Source organism: Condylura cristata, unplaced genomic scaffold (assembly GCF_000260355.1).
Source record: "Condylura cristata isolate star-nosed mole 26May11 unplaced genomic scaffold, ConCri1.0 scaffold00019, whole genome shotgun sequence".
NCBI lineage: Eukaryota > Metazoa > Chordata > Mammalia > Eulipotyphla > Talpidae > Condylura > Condylura cristata.
Window position 1 is genome coordinate 39,419,149 of NW_004567120.1, and position 18,607 is coordinate 39,437,755.

Consider the following 18,607-nt stretch of genomic DNA (forward strand, 5'->3'; position numbering starts at 1 on the left):
GCGGCTGGGCCTCGAGTGCCCGCAGCCCAGCTCTCGGGGGCGGGCTCCCGGCGCCAGCGGGCTTGACGGGAAGATGGAGGAGCTGGTGGTGGAAGTGCGGGGCTCCAATGGCGCTTTCTACAAGGTACGGGGCTCCGGGGCCCACCACGGCGGCACCCGGCTTTCCCTCCCTTTTCATATCGACCTCCGCGGGCGGCAGGCCCAGCGCCCTCTGCCCGGCGCCCAGCCTGGGGCCCAGGCGCTCGGCGGGAGGTGGCGGGGCGGGCCGGGCCGGACTCCAGGCCTGTAGGCAGCACCCCCGGGCCCCGCCGCCTCGCCTCGCCCAGGGCCAGGCGCCGTGGGAAGGAGCGGTGGGTGCCCTTGCGGGGACCAAGCCCAGCCGGGCGAGCTGGGGCTGGGCGATGGCCGGCGGCAGGTGGGCGATCCCGGCCGACAGGGCCGGTCTGCGAGCCCTGGGGCGGCGAGGGCTTCTATATCTTTGCCTCCGGAGCCTTTCCCCGGAGGGATCCGGGCCTGACGTGTGGGTTGTGGCCGAGGAGCGCAGCGGTGGGGGGGGGGAGGAGGGGCGCTTCCGTGGAGCCGCCGCCTGCGGGGCCCAGAGGGTGGGCGATCTCCGCTGGGCTTCTCTTTTCCGGTCCAGACTAGGGACTTCGGAGAGCTCCGCGGTTCAGGGCAAAGGGTATGAAGCAAGAGTAGCGAGAAGCTATAGTCGGTACCAAATCACAATGGCAACCCATGCCTGGTGGCCTCCCTTTGTGGATTTCGGCAGAGCTTTTAGATCCAAAAGTTTCAGGCAGACCCTGACCTATCCCAGCGGTGAATTAAAGAAGTTGGTAATCTTAGATATTAGCGGCCCCTCTCCCTGTTTAGAAATGGGGGCAAATTTGGGAATCCAGATACTAGAGCTTCTAAACACATTACCAACTCTGCTACGGGGAAGGAAATTATTTTCACTCTCCAAAGGCCTGAATATATTGCATGCAACTTCAGGAAATTAACTGAGAGTACATTATTACGAAGGAATGTTTTAAAATGAGTGCAAATACTTGTTTTGTGTTCATCTACTCGACTGTCTTCTGAATGGGTAATATTGTAGTGGACTGGATTGTTGAGGTTTTACAGAGGCATGCATGCTTTTACTGTGGGTTTCTCTTAACTCACATCTTTGCAGGTCAGCTAGTACCTTGTAATGTTGAAAAGGAGAATACAAAAATATGTGCATGTTGTCAGTAGTGCATCTGTTTCTATGCACTTCCTGTAGGTCTAGTCAATGTCCCTCTAACTTCGATAAGTATCACCCACCTAACTACAGTATGTTGGCAGTAGAAGGTCCACATGGAAGAAAGCCCGGAAGTTAGCTATTGCCATTGTCCAGCATAACTTGAGTAAATTTTATGTCTTTAGTAAATTTCACTTTAGTACATTTAACGTTCAAATGAGACTCGTTTGACTCTTAAGAAAATCTACAATTCGCTTAACTACATAATATGTTCACCGACTTTATGGAGATATTTGGAGATCAATCCATAAGTGAGAAATGATGTGACTTCCATATTTCTAGTGAAAAGATTAAACCCTTAACTGTAAAAGGGGAGGGAAAAAAACCAACTCCTAATGGTCTTTCTTGTCTCACCAATATAAAATTCTTTCAGTTGACTGCAGTCAAAATTTTGTTTGCATTTATTTCAGTGCTCTATAATGTCTGCTAGTTTGTGTGGAAGCATTCTTTCATTGGTAGTTTTGGTCACTAGATTCGTGCCACTGACTATAATGCATGTGAACAGGGCCTGGTGGCCGAGCAGTATTCTCACAGAGCTGTGATGGCTTAGCTTGGACTTCACTCTCACTGTCTTTGAGTGAGTTTTCTTGCTCTAGGGGGCAAGTTGCACATTCCTGGTTTTTTTTGTTTGTTTGTTTGTTTGTTTTTTAAGGATTTATTGTTCTCTTCCAGCAGCCTATATTTGGTCCAGTGATTTTGCTTGCAAACTGATGGAATATAAGAAATGACCTTTATCTTTACTGTTAATCCCCAGTTTTTCTCCTTGATTTTTTTAAAAATAAAGTTGAAGGTGAATAAAAGGAATGGGTCACCTGGTTTCTTGAGAGGAAATGTGAAACCTGAACAAATATATGTTGATAAATTGCTGTTCTGTTTATTTCATTAGGGTTTATTTTTAGGAAAACTTCATAGTCTGTTGGTAGAAAAAATAGTTTCTATGATGAAAACAATTTTAAGTTTTCATAGACTCTAGTATTAAAACAAAGTTGCTTGTCCAGTGGAATGGGCAGGGAAAGATAGAAATAAAGACCAGTAAAAATGAACTACTATGGCCCTCCCTGGTGGCTCAGCGGGTTAAAGCACAACACTAAGAAGTTAAAGCCGCTTCCGCATGAGTTCAATCCCCGCCTGCCCCGGAGGTGACCACATGGTGTGGCAGACCTCTCCTGACCCGCCCGCTGTCCCCTCAGCAGTGTTCTTCGTCAGTCAGCCTGTTCTGCTCCCCACTCTGTCTCTGGTGAATCCTCTCACCCTCCACATCTCTGGCCTGTACCCCAGTTCTGTATGAATAAATAAATAAATCTTTAAAAAAAAATGAACTACTATGGAGATACTTTACACTTATGAGAAGAATAGGAACTTTGTTCATCAAATTGATGAAGACCCTTTAAAAATTAAACAACTCAGTTTTTTAATGTAATTGAATTCAGATTTTGATTTGCCTAATGAAGCACCATATTGCAAAGGGCAGTTCTCCATCTTCTGAGCACCTGGTCCAAGCTGTATCCTAAACTGGATAGAATATATGCTGGGAATAGTTGAATTCTTTCCCTCAAAAATAACTCATACTCAGGATTCAAAATCAACAGAACTCTGAAACCTAAACCCTAAGGTTGTAACAACTCATTCCCCCCCCCCCCGTTGTTTGTTCTTAAAAACTGAAGTTTCTTTTAATAATTGCTAGTCTCTACTTTCATGTTTAGGTATTTCTTTTACTTAGAAAAAGTTATTGCCTGTATAATTTACAGAGTTTATTTAAGACATAAAGACACTTGAATTATGTCTCATGAAATATTTACAAAGCATCTTCTAAAGGAATAAAGTTGAAATATTTTTATTCTAGGTGTCATTTGTCTAAAATAATGCAGCATTTTTTTGTTTGTTTTCGGACTGCTCTGATGTATTAAGAAAGGTAATGAATTAACTCCCACTTTAGATATACACCTCATGTTACTGCAGCATTAACGTAATATATCCAAAGATTCCTAGGTTTTTGGTACTAGTATGAGAATAAACTAGTACCAAAGATGAATAAATCATCTTTTCCAAAGATGAATAAAGGTCTTTAAATTTGTCTTTCTTAGAGGACATGGACAGGATGAATTATAATGCAATATGCAAGGTTAAAAGTTAAAAAAAAAGAAACTGAGCCATAAGCTGAATATTTCATGATATCTTCCTATTAACAGTATAAAAGGGCTAAACAGCTTTGCAGGTTGATTCAACTTGCCAAAGCAGTGTCTTTTAAGCAAATTTAAAGACCTTTATTCATCTTTATTTAAAGATGAATAAATCATATATTGGAAATATAAGACATAAAAACTTCTCAGTTTGTGAAGTTTTTACTGATATTTCATTACTGTAATATGGGGTAAAAATGATATGTTATACTTTACTATTTCTTTGGCTTTTTAAGATTTATTTATGCATACTGAACTGGGTACAGGCCAGAGGTGTGGGGTGTGAGAGGATTCAGTGGGAGACAGTGGGAAACAGAACAGGCAGATCTACTGAAATACACTGCTGAGGGGAGCAGTGGGCAGGTCAGGAGAGGTCTGCCGCACTATGTGGGTCAGCTCCCTGCCAGGGATTGAACTTGTGCTGCGGTAACTGCGATAGCTTCGTAGTGCTGCACTTTAACCCGTTGCACCACCAAGGAGGGCCCGATATTTCTTTGGCTTTTAAGTTTCCTATCTACAGACATCATTTAATGAGTTGTAATATGGAGCTAGCAGCTAAATACGACAAAATGTACATTCAAGGAAATTTTTAAATGACCAGCTACATAGCCTGCTAGAAATCACTGTTTTGCCACAAAAACACTTGCTTAAAGCACTGTTCGTGTTTTCTGTGAGGTCTCTAACTTTGCATACAGGTGTTCTGTAGATCGAGGAAGTGAATTATTTGGGTCAACCACAGTTCTTTCTGCGGTCTTAACTTTTTAGTGTGTAGTATGTCTGGAAACAGGATTTTTCTCCTTTTGAAACTGCCATTTTCCAAATCTGTGCTCTCACATTCTGAAAACCACCAAATAATTACTTGCAAAAATCACTGGAATAATAATTGCATTTCTGATTCCTGCCTGTTCTGGGAATTACAGTGACCGTGGTCAGGGTTATAACTGTTAACCAATGCTGAGACTGGTTTCTGGGTGATAGACACTATTTAGATGCTTTACCTCTGTCCATTTATTAATCTTCCTTCACAGTCCTCAGGCACTATTGTCATGCCCCTTTTATAGACAGCAGTGCAGAACAGTCAGAGAAATTGGGTGACTGATCTTATCAATAAGTGTCAGATCTGACACTGCTTGGATCTGGGATTTGAGATCAGGTGATTTGACTTTCTGAAATCAGTTGATTTCCTGCCTGTTTTTCTCTTTTATTGCGATCTTTGATTGTATTAGTTCCTCAGACATTGCTTTGGCACATTGAATCAACCTGCAAAGCTGTTTAGCCCTTTTATACTGTTAATAGGAAGATACCATGAAATAGTCAGCTTATGTCTTTCTTTTTTTTGTTTTTAACTCTTGCGCCTTGCATATGACACTATAATTCATCCTATCCATGTCCTCTAAAAAGACAAATTTAAAGACCTTTGTTAGGAAAGGTCTTTGCTTTCTTTACATTGGGAGTGCATAAGAACTGGAGTAGTCACACACGTTGGCATACATACAAGGACAATTAACTTACCACTACTCTTCTGTGTGCTTTCTTTGGGTCAGGGTAACTAGAAAGTGCATTTTTCTCAGAATTTATAGAAGTGCCCAAGTGAACTTGAGTGCTTCAGAGTTCACACTGTGGTTGGAAGGGCTACTGGTGAATGTGTACTTTTCCCTTCCTGTTTGTTCAGATTCCTATGTTGGTAGTATCCACATGCAAAGGGTGCCAATTGCTTTGGTGTGTGAAGGCTTTCATTTGTCCCTCTCCTGTGTCCCACGGATTCTCTTGGGGTCATTTTGCTGCCCTGTCAAGGTGCAGCACAGGTGCTGTCTTCAGTGAAAATATAGGGTGTATTGCATGTCGGGCCTAGGCTCACACTGAAATTGCTCCACACAGTGACCTTTCCCATGACCGGTGACTCATATTTGTGAGATAGTTCATTAAGCTTATGGGGGAGCAAAGTAAATGGAGTATGTAAGAGTTCACCAAAGTAGAGATGGGCTTTCTGTCTTGGTTTCATTGATCCTGACTATCTCTAGGCAGCCCCTATCTGGTAAGTACTATTTTGTGAGGGCCTGTTTGGCCCAGCTGCCAGTAAGTTGAGCATCTCATAATGATTTTTTGATTTCCTGTTTATTCCTTGTAGTGAGGGACTCCTGTCTGTCTTTACAAATTGTAATGTGTCATCTTTCTCAAACCTCAAAGAGTTTCATCACTTTTTTTGTCTTAATATAAATAACCTTTTGATATTTAGTATCTTTGAGCAAACAACCTTGTCTTTTTCTTTGACATTATTTTGATCTCCTTTAATTATTTTTATTTTTATTTTGGGGATATATTTTTGCTCTCCATATGTGCATGTGTTCTGACAAAGCTACCAGCACCCATATCTCCTCTGCCTCCCTCCCCTACCATCTCTTCCCTTTTCCCTATTCCTCTGATAACTATTACTAACTTCTTTCATTAGGTCTAAGACATTATATTTTGCGTATTTTTGTGTTATTTATATTCCACAGGTGAGTGAAACCATCTGATAACTGTCTTTCACTTTCTGACTTATTTCACTTATATAGTCACCTTAGGATCCATCCATTTTGTTACGTAGAAGCCATTTTATCTTTCCCCCTGCTGTATAGTATTCCACTGAGTATATATTCCACGCTTTCTTGATCCATTTGTCGGTGAAGGGCGCTTAGATTGTTTCTGTGACTTGGTAGCTGTGGCAGTGCTGTATTTACATAGGTGTACATAAAGCTTTTTGTGTTAGAATTTTATAGTTTTAGGATAAATGCCTAATGTGGTATTGCTGGATCATACAGAATTTCCATTTTTATTTTCTTTAGCCATGTCCATACCATTTCCCAAAGAGGCTGCACCAACTTGCATTCCCACCAACTGGATGAGAGTTCCTTTTCACCACATCCTCACCAACATTTGTCTGTAGGCATCTGAATTGAATGTCTTATTTAGAAAAGTGTCTGTGTAGGTCTTTTGCCCATTTTCTGTTGGGTTGTCTTTCTTGTTGGATTGTATGCTTTGCATGTTTTGGAATTAATCTTATGTGTGATTCTGTAAGTTGCCTCTTTTTATGATGGTTTCTTTGAGGTACAAATGCTTTGCTTATTTTTGCTCTGGTTTTTTTCTTGCCATTGGAGATGAATCCAAAACTATATCTTAGTGTTAGATGTCCTGTAGTCTAGTCCCTATATTTTCTTTCAAGTATTGTACAGTTTCAGTTCTTATATTGAGATCTTCAATTAATTTTTGGTATGAACTTAAGTTTGAATGAGATTTCATATTTAAGATATCCCGTGTTCATGGATTGGAACAATATCCATCATTAAAATAACCATATTACTTGGGCCCTCCCTGGTGGCGCAGCGGGCTAAAGCACAGCACAAAGAAGCGAAAGCCACTTCAGCATGAGTTTGATCCCCGCCCCGGAGGTGATCCACATGGCGCAGCAGACCTCTCCTGACCCGTCTGCTGCTCCCCTCAGTACTTTGTCAGTCGGCCTGTTCTGCTCCCCACTCTGTCTTTGGTGAATCCTCTCACCACCCCTGCACCTCTGGCCTGTACCCAGTCCTGCATGCATAAATACATAAATCTTTAAAGAAATAACCATATTACTCAAAGCAATTTACAATTTGAATGCAATATCTATCAAAATACCAATGACTTTTTCAAGGAAGTTGAGCAATTATAAAATTTATATGGAACTACAAAAGACTCTAAGTACCTAAAACAATTCTGAGAGAAGAGAAGAAAAATAGAGGCTTCACACTTCTGACTTCAAACAGTACTGCAAAGCAACAGTACTCAAAGTAGAATGGTACTAGACCAAAAACAGACATGTAGGCCAGGGGACTAGATTAGAAAGCCCAGAGATAAATACCCACAACTATGGACAGTTAATCTTTGACAAAAGGGTTATTGCCATACAATGGAGAAAGGATGGCCTCTTTAACAAATAGTGTGCATTTTTTAAAGTGGACATTTATGAACATGGGATATCTGATGCTTGATCACTGTAGTCCTTCCTGTGTCTTTCATAAATTGTGACCTTCTTTGCTTTATCTCTCATTTAATGCCAGCTCTGTGTGAAGTGTTGTACTAAGCACTACACAACAACCTTAAGAGTCAGATCCAGTTCTCCCGTAGCCATTCCTTACTTGTAAGTGAGGAGTCTGAGGCCCAAACGCCACTTTTTTGGACAGTTTTACAGCCATTATGTTACAGAACCAGATTTTGAACTCCAGTCTCATTCAAAGCAAAACCCAACCACTGAATTTACTGACGTAAAAGGAACCAAGCTCTTGTCCAGTGATTCATTCAACCCTTTTAGCTGGCCTTTGGTAATCTCACAGGAGCCCCCTTAAGTGTGTCCCAAACACCAGCTGGGCTTGATGGGAATGGTAGCAGTTTAGAGAGTGTTTTCCAAGTGGATGGTGGGGGGGGGTGATAGCACTCTGGAAGTGACCTGGAAAGAGGGAAAGAGTTTTGGGTAAGGAAGAGGCAGGGCCAAACAGGTGAGTAATTAGAAAACTATGATGAGAAGCAGGAAGATGGGACCCTTGTTGGAAATGACAATTTTTGTAAAATGACTCACATCATGGGGTGCTTCTGCCCTTGGTATGGGTGCAGGCAGATCAAAGGCAATCCTGTGGGTTTCTTTTTTTTTTTAAAGGTTTATTTATGCATACAAGAGCTGGGGTATAGGCCAGAGGGGTGTGGGGGCAGGACTGGTGAGAGGATTCCCCAGAGTCAGAGTGGGGAGCAGAATAGGCGGATCCACTGAAATCCACTGCTGAAATGAGCAGCAGGAAGACAGGAGAGGTCTGCTGCACCCTGTGGGTCAGCTCTCTGTCTGGGGATCCAACTTGTTCATGCTGCAGTGGCTGTGTGGAGCTTCCTTGTGCTGAGACTTAATCCCTTGTGCCACCAGGGAGGCCCAACTTCTATTCCACTTATTACAGCATCAATGGTATCACATGCCTTCTGTATTCTCTTAATATGCAATATCTAAAAATGACTTATTGGGGGAGAATGAAGGAGCTCTCAGTCCACAAACGAGCTCATTAAAGTGAAGTCTGTGGCCCTGTAGACTGCTGATTACTCAACCGGTTCTGACTCTCCACATCCTGAGCTGCTTTCAGAGCTTTTTCTTCTTGAATAGTCACAACAGTTGCAGTTCTTCCTCCTCTGAGGGAATGTTTGATTTTATGAAATAGTCATATGTGATGAATGAGTATGATGAAACCATGTGACAACTTTTTGGCAAATAAAAAAATAAAACGATGAAGTAATGAGACTGACTTTTAGTGTGCTTTCAAGGTAGACTGGCAAACAGCCCCCAGTATTTGTGAAGGCTTTAAAGCAGTGCTGCCCAGCCCTTTCTGCAGTAATGGAGATGGGCTCTCTCTACAACTGCCCACCACAGGGGCCTGTGAGTATGTTGAACATGTGAAATTTAGGTGGCCAAGTTTTTGTTTTACTTGATTGTAATGCATATAAAGGTAAACAGTCAGATATAACTAGCAGCTGTCATGTGGACAGCACAGTTGTAGCCAAGGACAGTAGCCATTCAGACACCTGAATTTGTGAGAACAGCATTTCACCCAGCTATACCAAGGTTCTCTTCACTGACGAAAGGACTTACCATTAATGTTAATTACTGCCAAGACATGCAAATACAAAACTTCAGAGGATGAAGATAAGACACAGTGGCCTTTCTTGGCAAATAAGGGGTTATGTCCTAATGGGAATTTTCATTTTAGTGCTTAATTTGATACAACCCCCCAAAAGCAGATTGCTTAATTTGGTATTAGCCATCGTGTATGGACAAGATAAAAAGACAGAAAGGCAGAAGGTCATGTTTTTCCCCTTCTCCATCTTAACTGTGTAAACTAACAATGACCAATTTCAGCAGTTTTAACTCAGATTCAAGCCCTCTTTGTTGCTGAGGTAATAGTGAGATGAGCAATTCTTTAGCACATTGGAGGCATGTCCCCTTATGATGAAATCCAGCATTTTCTAAAACACTATCATGGTCATAATTAAACTAGAGTTTCCAAAATAATGCAGTACAAAATCTTGATGATTTAAAGATAGCTGAGGAAAAACAGGCAAGGTCAAAATGATAAGAAGAAAATGGGGATCCCCACCCAAATTAGATTATATCTTTAAACCAGGTATTTGAACATACTTAATTTAGAATAGTAAATACACCATTGTCAGTGCAGTAGAACACTGGGATTCCAGTATAGCCCATAGTCTATCCACTTTGAGTTTACAAGGAAACTTGCTTTTAGTGTACTTTTATTCTTTTGAGCATAATTGTAGAAGTTTTCGTGTCTCTTTATCCACATACATGTTTTCTAGCTCCCTGCCTCATCGTCATTGTTTTCCTTAGGAACAGGTAATTAATAGTTGAGTGGTATGTTTTGATTTGATATTTTGGGAAGTTTCAGTTTTTAAAAAAATCCTTTAACTTCAGACCTTTGAAGATACATTTGTTTATAAGACATTTATATTGAATCATTTGTTTAACATCCATGTTGGGCACTTATTATCTGCCAAAAATGGTACCAGTTACTAAAGCTACTAAAGAGTGGCTTTAATCCAAACTAGTTGTCTTCCCAGTATCGAAAGTCATGAGCTTTTGTTACTCTGTCTTCTAAGTGTTCTATAGTTTTGGCTCTTACATTTAGGTCCCTAATGCATTTTTAGTTTCTGTATATGGTATGAGGTAAGGATCAAAAGGCATTCTTCTGCAAGTGAATATCCAGTTGTCCCAGCATCATTTGTTGCAAGCACAATTCTTTTTCCTCCATTGAATTGTTTTGGCTTCCTTCCCCACAAGGATTTATTTTTGACACGCCTCAAGCTGTTTTTCCAGGTCTAAGCATTTGTTCTTGCCACCCAAGGCCTGGACTGGCTCTCTTCCTCCACTCCCTTTTATTCGGCTAATTCTTTTTCAACCTTTAGTTTTGATAAGAACCTCACCTTAGTATGTTATCCCCTGATTAACACCCCACTCTCCTCACCCCTCTTTAGATTAGGAACCTTTTAGGCAGTGTTCAACTTACTATTCATTGAATTCATAGTAGGCATTCAGAAGTACAAGTCCAGTGTATTGCCCACTCCTGGGACCTTACTGATCATGGGCAAATGGGTGATACCAGCATAGAGGAGTGAGATGCCTTGAGAATGAAGATGACAGTAAGTTAACCTAGTCTGGGTTTTCTCATAGAATGTAACCTCTGAACTGAAAGTAGAAGGTCAGTAGTAGATAACTAGGGGAAGAAAAGGAAAGGGCCCTGAGAATGTAGGAACAGCATTTACAGAGGGACCTGAGTAGCTTAGCACTGTTGGCGCACAACAGCCTCTAAAGGATGTGAAAGATAAAGCTTGGCAAGGTGAGCAGTGGAGCCAGGTCAGGAAGGGCCTTTTGCAGCCAGAGAAGGAATTTGGTCATAATCCTACAGGCAGGGAGAAATTACAGAAGGAGAGAAACATGTAAACTGAACAAATTTGAGGAAGAAGATTAAATTTCTCAAGCCATTTTAAATTTAAGATGTAAAATGTAAAGCCTCTTGTTTTTTTTTCTGCTCTAATTGGCAAAACGAAAGCAAACCTCCTTTGCTACACCTATTAAAAACTTAATTTTATAGAATTATGGCCAGCATGCTGATTAAAGAATTCTTGATAATTAGTTAGCTATTACCTTTATTATGTCTTTCTGCAGATTACTAGCAATTGCGTCATCAGATTTAAAAAATTTAGATGTCTATATTATTTTTTTCCTCAAGTTCCTGCGAGATTGAGAATTTAATTAAATCCTAGTAATTGGACTTTTTGGCAGTATTAGCAGCAGATAGTTGTTAAAGAAAATTTAGTGTCCTTGTGTTTACATAGAGTTGAGATTCTATTTAACCATACACTATTTGTAGTTTCTTGAGATTTTATTAAGGAGGAAAAGATAGGTTATAATAAAACAGGCTGTCATGGCTAGCATATGGCCCCGGAAAAAGTTTCTTCGTCTTCGATAATTCTAGCCGAACGTGCACACAATCCATTTGGCACTTGCACCTGCTGTGGAAGTTTCGGCTTACTCGCTTTCTCTTATTAGATGCCGAACTATGGGGAGTAATTGTGTGTATTTTGCTTGATCAGTGTTCTTAGGGCCTAACACACAGTTGGTGACTATAGGCATAATTCAGAGTGAGTGATACGATAAAAAGGGACAAGCTTTCACTTGTAACATTGCTTGATTTTTTTGGTAGCTGTAGATTTTAACTAAAAGCAAAATAATTTTATGCCTAGAAGTTAATTTAAATGGTGTTCTTCTTATAGGCGTTTGTAAAGGACGTTCATGAAGACTCGATAACCGTTGCATTTGAAAACAAGTAAGTGTGTTTTTTAAGGTTTATGCTAATTATTATTTATTCCTCATTTTTAAAAATTCAAGTCTAGTTTGAGTGTTTTTCAGGAATGGATCTTCATGTTACTGACCAAGAAGTTCCTGAACAAAGTATTAAACTCGTGGATGGCTGTTCAGTCCCCTTGAATATGAAGAAAGAAACCAGATTCTTCTGTATTAATAGCTCAGAGTTTGGATAGGAATATGTGTATTTTTTAAAAGATGAAAATGAAGGGATTCACGGGTATTGGCAAAATCGATGTGAGTTTTGTAAAATATAGCCTAAAATGAATGGTTTTCATTTAGTATATTTTATTAGGAACAATCATGTTTAACCATTAGTTTATTTTTTCTGTGCCATATATTTATAACCAGTAATAGTAGTAACTGATCTTTTCTGCTACATGAGTAAATTAAAATATCTACAGGCCTAGGAACAATACCTTTGTGAAGTCATCGATAAACATAGATATTAATATTTTGTTGGCAAGAACAAGTCTTTCATATTTTTTTGAGTGTGAATAAAGGTTATTTTCAGAGTAACCATTCAGGAGTCTAATCTAAAGTATGTAATGACTCCTTAGCCAAAGAATATGTGTAGTCATGACTTGAGGATTTTATTGAACCCTGAAGAATGGTCAACAAGTAAACAATGTTTTGATTTTTATGTACTAGGGGAATTAATAGGACAGATTGAATATCTAGAGAAAGAAGAAATCTATAGAGGTTAATGACTGCTTAGGGCTGGGGAAATAAGAGGCCATACCTAAAATATCGGGCTTCTTTTTGAAGCAATGAAGATGTAAAATTAACTGGCAATGGTTGCACATATCTATGAATATTCTTAAAAACATCAAATCATTGAATTGCACATACACCTAAATGGATGGATTATATGGCAATTGAATTATATCTGAATAATAAGTCTGCTAAAATACAGTATGTGACCCAGATATACTGTAACTGTTAGCAGATTATTTTAGCTAACAACAGGATGATGTAGATCCCTGAATCGAATTTAGTGGGACAGAGATAAAATAATTTAGAGCAACTGACCCTGTTCTTAACTATAGACTAATAATTTTAGTCCATAATACAAGTCAGATTAATAGAATACATGTCTCTGAACACATAGAGCCAAAACTTCCAGAATGTGCCTCTTTGCATTTGAGTATCCATGTTTTACACTAGAGAAAAGAATCACACCTCTAATAGAGGAGTCTTTGATAACATGCAGAATGACTTTTTTTTTCTGACAATTATCCCATATCTGCTTGCTCCCATCACTGGGTAGGCAATATTTTCTGTAAAGGGAGAGTATCTGTATCTGCCATTGCAGTTTCTCCTATAATTCTTAACCTCAAGCATTGAGCAAGCACTCATTTCCTCTATTCATTTAAAAGTGTGTCTAGTTTGTACACTAATTTATCAGATCAGTTCTTTTTTCATTTGTTTTCCATAAGATTACTGCTATTAAAATTATTCTCTTTGGACTTTCTCGTTCTCTCCTGTACTATAGCTACATAAAAGTTTCTCTTCAAACTGTCATCCTGGGAACTTGAAAATAGATCAGCTGTTTTTCCTGTGTCCATGTTTTTCTTGGCGTTCAGTGCTGGGTTGAGCGCATGGAGCACAGCTCTCGGCCCTTCCAGAGTGTGGTCTCCTGGCCACCTTGTGTGTCCTCCTCATTTTCCTGTTTAAGAAAACTAATGTTTTATAGAACTTTACACTATACCTTTTCTTTCCTTTCAGACATAACGAAGCTCCCATTATAATCACATTATTTTATGTGATTCCATACTTCACTTTTTTGAATAAATAATTTGAACCTTCATTTCTGTACACCTAAGACTTTAGAAACACAAAAGTGATATTAAATATTACATGTGTTACCAGTCACATTTAGTAATGAATTTGCAACATGTTAAAAAAAAGTCATTGATTTTTAGTATGAAAAGAGTTTTCTGAAGTAAAGACCATTTTTTATAGTTTTCAAGTAAGCAGATAATTCAGAAGAAGGGCTCAGTGGAATATGGGCCCTGACTTAACTATGTACCAGCTTATATAATAGCCCTTTTTTACAAATGAAAGAGAAAACAAACAATTGCTTTTCTTAATAGTAGTTTACAAAGAAAACCCTTTGGTAACAAGATCCAGAAAGCATCAGCTCTGGCGCTTGAATCCCCCAGTGTTTTACAAAATTTGTCTTTTCATATTTTACATCACTGTGCATATAAAAGATCAATTTGGTGTTTTTCAAAATTGTTCCTTATCATTTCAAATTAAAAAACATGGGCACACTCACAAGCTCATATAGGCTGTTTCCAGCGGGTTTCTGTGGCTTAGGAGACCCCACCAGCCCAGTGCCTGCTGGTGCATCATACTGATCAGCAGCCAGCTTTCCATGGCAAGGATTGACCACCTCGTGGGATCTAAAATTTAAAGGGGGAAAAGTGAGTTGTGACTTGTTAACTATGCTGACTGCCCCATTTTGCTTGGGAATTGGAGGGCACTTAGGACTGGTTTCTGTGGTCATTGGAGTGTGGTTAAAATTCCTTTGCAAGTAGGAGGAGGAAGAGAATTTTACTAACACTGATAATACTAACATATTTAATTTAAGCATCAAAGGAAATTGCTCTTGTGGACTTATATTTAGAACTCCTAGAGGTTGAAATTGTCAGAAGGCCGTGTTTGGAAGACTGTCATGTTGGTTTTACTGTGTTCCAGAGAACTAGTCCAAGTAGAACCACAAGGCTGCTGTGCTGCATGTAGACGTTGTTGAAACGTCTCCATAGTGCCGTGGTGCCTCACCCAACACAACACTGACAGTTTTAAAGCGCTTGTTCCTTTAAACGAGAGAAACAGAGGGCCATACTTAACCAAGAGCTAATGGCAGCATGGTCATTGTTTCTGTTAAGCTGAAAAGAATGTTAAATAATTTGTGTGTGCTTATTTGCAGTTGGCAGCCAGAGAGGCAGATTCCATTCCATGATGTGAGATTCCCACCACCTGTAGGTTATAATAAAGATATAAATGAAAGTGATGAAGTTGAGGTAAGTTTCCTCTGCCTTCAAGTTATGAAGTACTGAAGGAGCAGACACATTTAATTTTCCACTGCCTTTTGTCCCTCTAGTCTTTACCATGGTCTAAAAACTAACTAGTGAATGAATTAGCTATGATGGACTTGGGCAGAGACTGAGCCATCTTAATAATGCTAGGAAATCACACATGAAGTGGCTGCACAGTTCTCGGGACCTCTGTGAAAGCCACTGCTGACTCCCTTTGCGCACTAGGACACCTTTTCCCCTTCCTCAACCTCTTGAATGCCGTGTTAGTAGTTTGCCACCATGTCCCGAAGTTAAGCAGAGTGGATTTGAAAAATTAGCATGACGAAGAAAATTATTCCTTGTAATAGAGTAATAGCCATGAATTTTGCTAAAGTAGCAGTAAACTTTCGCAACATTTTTAAAAACAAGGTTTAGTGTATACGCACCTGCTCGTCTGACATGGAGGCCTGACCAAAAGGTGCCATGGAGATGTGCCAGGTTAACAGGAACATAGAAGGGAAAAGGTGAAGTAGGGGCTCGGGAAGGCCTCTGTCTTGGCCTGTGTCCTTTTATCTACAATTTTAAAAGTGGAAATAGGATGAAGTGTTACATATTTACTAAAAATGTGCTCATAAGCTACTAGGTGTAAGGGACTGGGTTTGAATTTGTGAGGGATTGCAGCAGGGAACAGAACATTGTCTACATTGGAGGACCTTCACCTGTCTACTGGCCCAGGAGACCACAGTCTTCCTGAAGGCTAGGATCAGGACATTTGGTCTGTCTGTGTGGCGAGTGCGCATAGTGGTGTTTGGATGGCTGAAGTGGACTTTTTCCTAACTTCGTACCTTGGCAGGTGGTGCCCAATGAGATACTATTGGTAGAAAGATCTTATTCTGACCTCAGTTATGGCTCTGGCTGGGCTAAAACTGAAATGGATTGACGGTGACAAGAGGGAATATAGATAGGCTAAATTAAGTTGTATTTAGACATAGTATTATAGGCCCATTAACTTAGGTTGTAACAGGGAAGCAAGGAAAGTCTTTTGTCTATATCAGGAATATAATAATGATGGATAAATTATACTTTTCCCCCAATTTAGTCATTTAACAGATGGTGACCAGTAAGATGCTGTTACTAGGATGATTTCATTATACTGTATAAGTTAACTGAGGATATTTGGCAAGAGCAGAGTAAAGGCAATGTGATGGGGCAAGAAGGAAAAGTAGATGGAGCTCAGTTATGTTTAATCACTGTATATTACAGACTTAAGCTTCCACTGTAAATGGGAGGAGAGATGTGGATCCCGAGTGTCTTGTCAGCCTTAGGCTGTGTACCTCTTTCCTCTCCTGTCTTCTGCCCGTCACCTCCCTTGCATTCTCCTTACCTTTCTGCTTCCGTATTTGCCTCTTGCTCTATGTTTATGCTGTTTTCCTATTGACCTTCACTTGCTAGTGTCGTCAAAAAAGTTTCCATGTGGGACATCCAAAGTGAACTTTCAAGTGGTCACCATCAGTTAGAAGCACTGGCCCACAATGTATGAGACAGAAAGCTGGTGTCAGAGGCTTGCCAGTGTGAAGCTGTCCATTTTAGTGAATAAGAGCCAGGAAATAAGAGAGTGACCGAGGGTCTGCCCACTGAGTCCCCCAGGAGACATTAATGTCAGGGTGGTGCCCTTAGGCTGAGTGGTCATTGGCCTTACCCAGTTAGTGATCAAGCAGCCAGGTAATACACCAAAAGTCGATAACTTGGAATCGGTTATTTACTTAAAAGAGTAAAACAAAAGCCAGCATGGGCATTGTTAGATACATATTTTTACTTGCAGAACACTCAAGGAGATATGCCCAGATTTATGAAGTCAGCTTTTTCTGAGAATTCATTTTCAGAGTGCTAATTACTACTGAGTTAAAATTGAGGAAGGCAACTTTTTACAAAACTTTCCAAGGTGTTCAATTGGTTTCTGACTATGCATAACTGGGTTTAGCTGTAAGGGGTTACAGTTTGACCTAAGCTATACAGTATGCGCACTTGGAGGACACCAGAGTACGCTTTACAAAATTTTTCCTCAATGTCTGATAATCTACAGATTCTGAATGATATTAATCATCAATTGTTCTATGTTGTAATTTTTATGTAGGTTTATTCCAGAGCAAATGAAAAAGAACCTTGCTGTTGGTGGTTAGCTAAAGTGAGGATGATAAAGGGTGAGGTAGGAAAATGCATATTTAAATTTTTTCTTATAATACTTCTTTTTTCTAAACCCAGGTACTCTGCATTTTGGTCTGTATTTCCTTTTTAAAGTAATATCTGATGATTTATAAAAATGTTGTCTCTGTGTTCAGTGTGTTTCATGTGTTTAAGTTGATAATTTCTCCTTTCTAAAAAATCTAAAAATAACTAAATAGGTGTGTCTTGAATTTTTTCTTACTTTAAAAGCTATGACCCGCAATGACTTTTATTTATTTCTCTTAGTTTTATGTGATAGAATATGCAGCATGCGATGCTACATACAATGAGATTGTTACCATTGAACGTTTACGATCAGTTAATCCCAACAAACCTGCCACTAAAGATACTTTCCATAAGATCAAACTGGATGTGCCAGAAGATTTACGACAAATGTAAGTTGCTATGCAAGAAATACGGACAAGTTGCAGGTGAAATGCAGTTAATTTAAAAGAAATGTAAACTTCAAAGCATAAGAATCAATTTTTTAATTCTGTGAAATTTGGCAAAGGTGGTTTGGTTTGCAAAAGTAGTGAAAAACCTCATTTAGCTTTATTCAGTTACATAATCAAACCAGCATTGATCTTGTTTAAATTCACTTGGCTATCTACTTAGCTAATGTACATAACACGTTTGTATTCTAAAATAAGCTAGCTTTATTTCGCAGCTGATAAATCAAATTCTAGACAAATTTTCCAGGTTTTTTCCTTTCAGCTAATATTTTCAGGTAAGTATATAATAAGTAGAACTAAAAAAGCCTTAAAAGACCATTTCTGTATTAGAATCCTTGATCTGGAGTAATGCTTGAAGACTTTTTAGATTAGAGGTTCCTTTTTTTAAATACTTCATCAAGGTACAGTTAGTTTGATTTGGACACATCACATTTTAGATAAGTATTAACTTGTATGTTACATGATATAGAGACCCTGCTTTTTGAGTCTAGAGATTGTGTCTGTATATGTGTATGTGTATAAATTTTTGTGGATTTTTGAGTCATATACATTTCTCCCCTTTGGTCAGCAGTTTTTCTTCAGAAAAGAAACAACAACCCCAAAAGTTTCCAGCAGTCGACTCAAACAATTTATTGACATCTTAAAGAATTAAAATCAGGAAGCCTGTAAAGTGCATTCCCTAAATCTGTCACTTTGCTCACCAGTAATCATTGAAGGGCATAACTGATGTTAAATATTGAATGCTTGATTAGGCTATTTCAGAAATAGACACAGCACAGAAACTTAACTTTTACATGGAGGTAGCGTATTTCTCATAAGTTAGATTTAATATGAATCCATGGTACAGATCGCTTTACATGCATTTATGCCAGTAGCTGATAATGATCTCAGCTTCACAGTGGGTATCCTCTTTGTTTCTAGGTGTGCCAAAGAATCGGCACATAAGGACTTCAAAAAGGCCGTCGGCGCCTTTTCTGTAACTTATGATCCAGAAAATTACCAGCTTGTCATTTTGGTGAGTA

General features: G+C 39.4%; 1 protein-coding gene across 7 annotated transcripts in view; it reads left to right on the forward strand.

Annotated features, from left to right (window-relative positions):
* The first annotated feature begins 6 nt into the window (after positions 1 to 6).
* FMR1 (fragile X mental retardation 1) overlaps positions 7 to 18,607 on the forward strand; it is a 39,573-nt gene continuing 20,972 nt past the window's right edge. For all 7 annotated transcript variants that reach the window (XM_004685858.2, XM_004685856.2, XM_012727182.1 and 4 more), the window contains exons 1-6: positions 7 to 124; positions 11,797 to 11,849; positions 14,823 to 14,916; positions 17,045 to 17,116; positions 17,380 to 17,528; positions 18,507 to 18,600. In XM_004685858.2, coding sequence (XP_004685915.1) covers positions 74 to 124; positions 11,797 to 11,849; positions 14,823 to 14,916; positions 17,045 to 17,116; positions 17,380 to 17,528; positions 18,507 to 18,600 — 513 coding nt within the window. In that variant the 5' untranslated portion in view covers positions 7 to 73. The remainder of the gene's footprint in view (positions 125 to 11,796; positions 11,850 to 14,822; positions 14,917 to 17,044; positions 17,117 to 17,379; positions 17,529 to 18,506; positions 18,601 to 18,607) is intronic.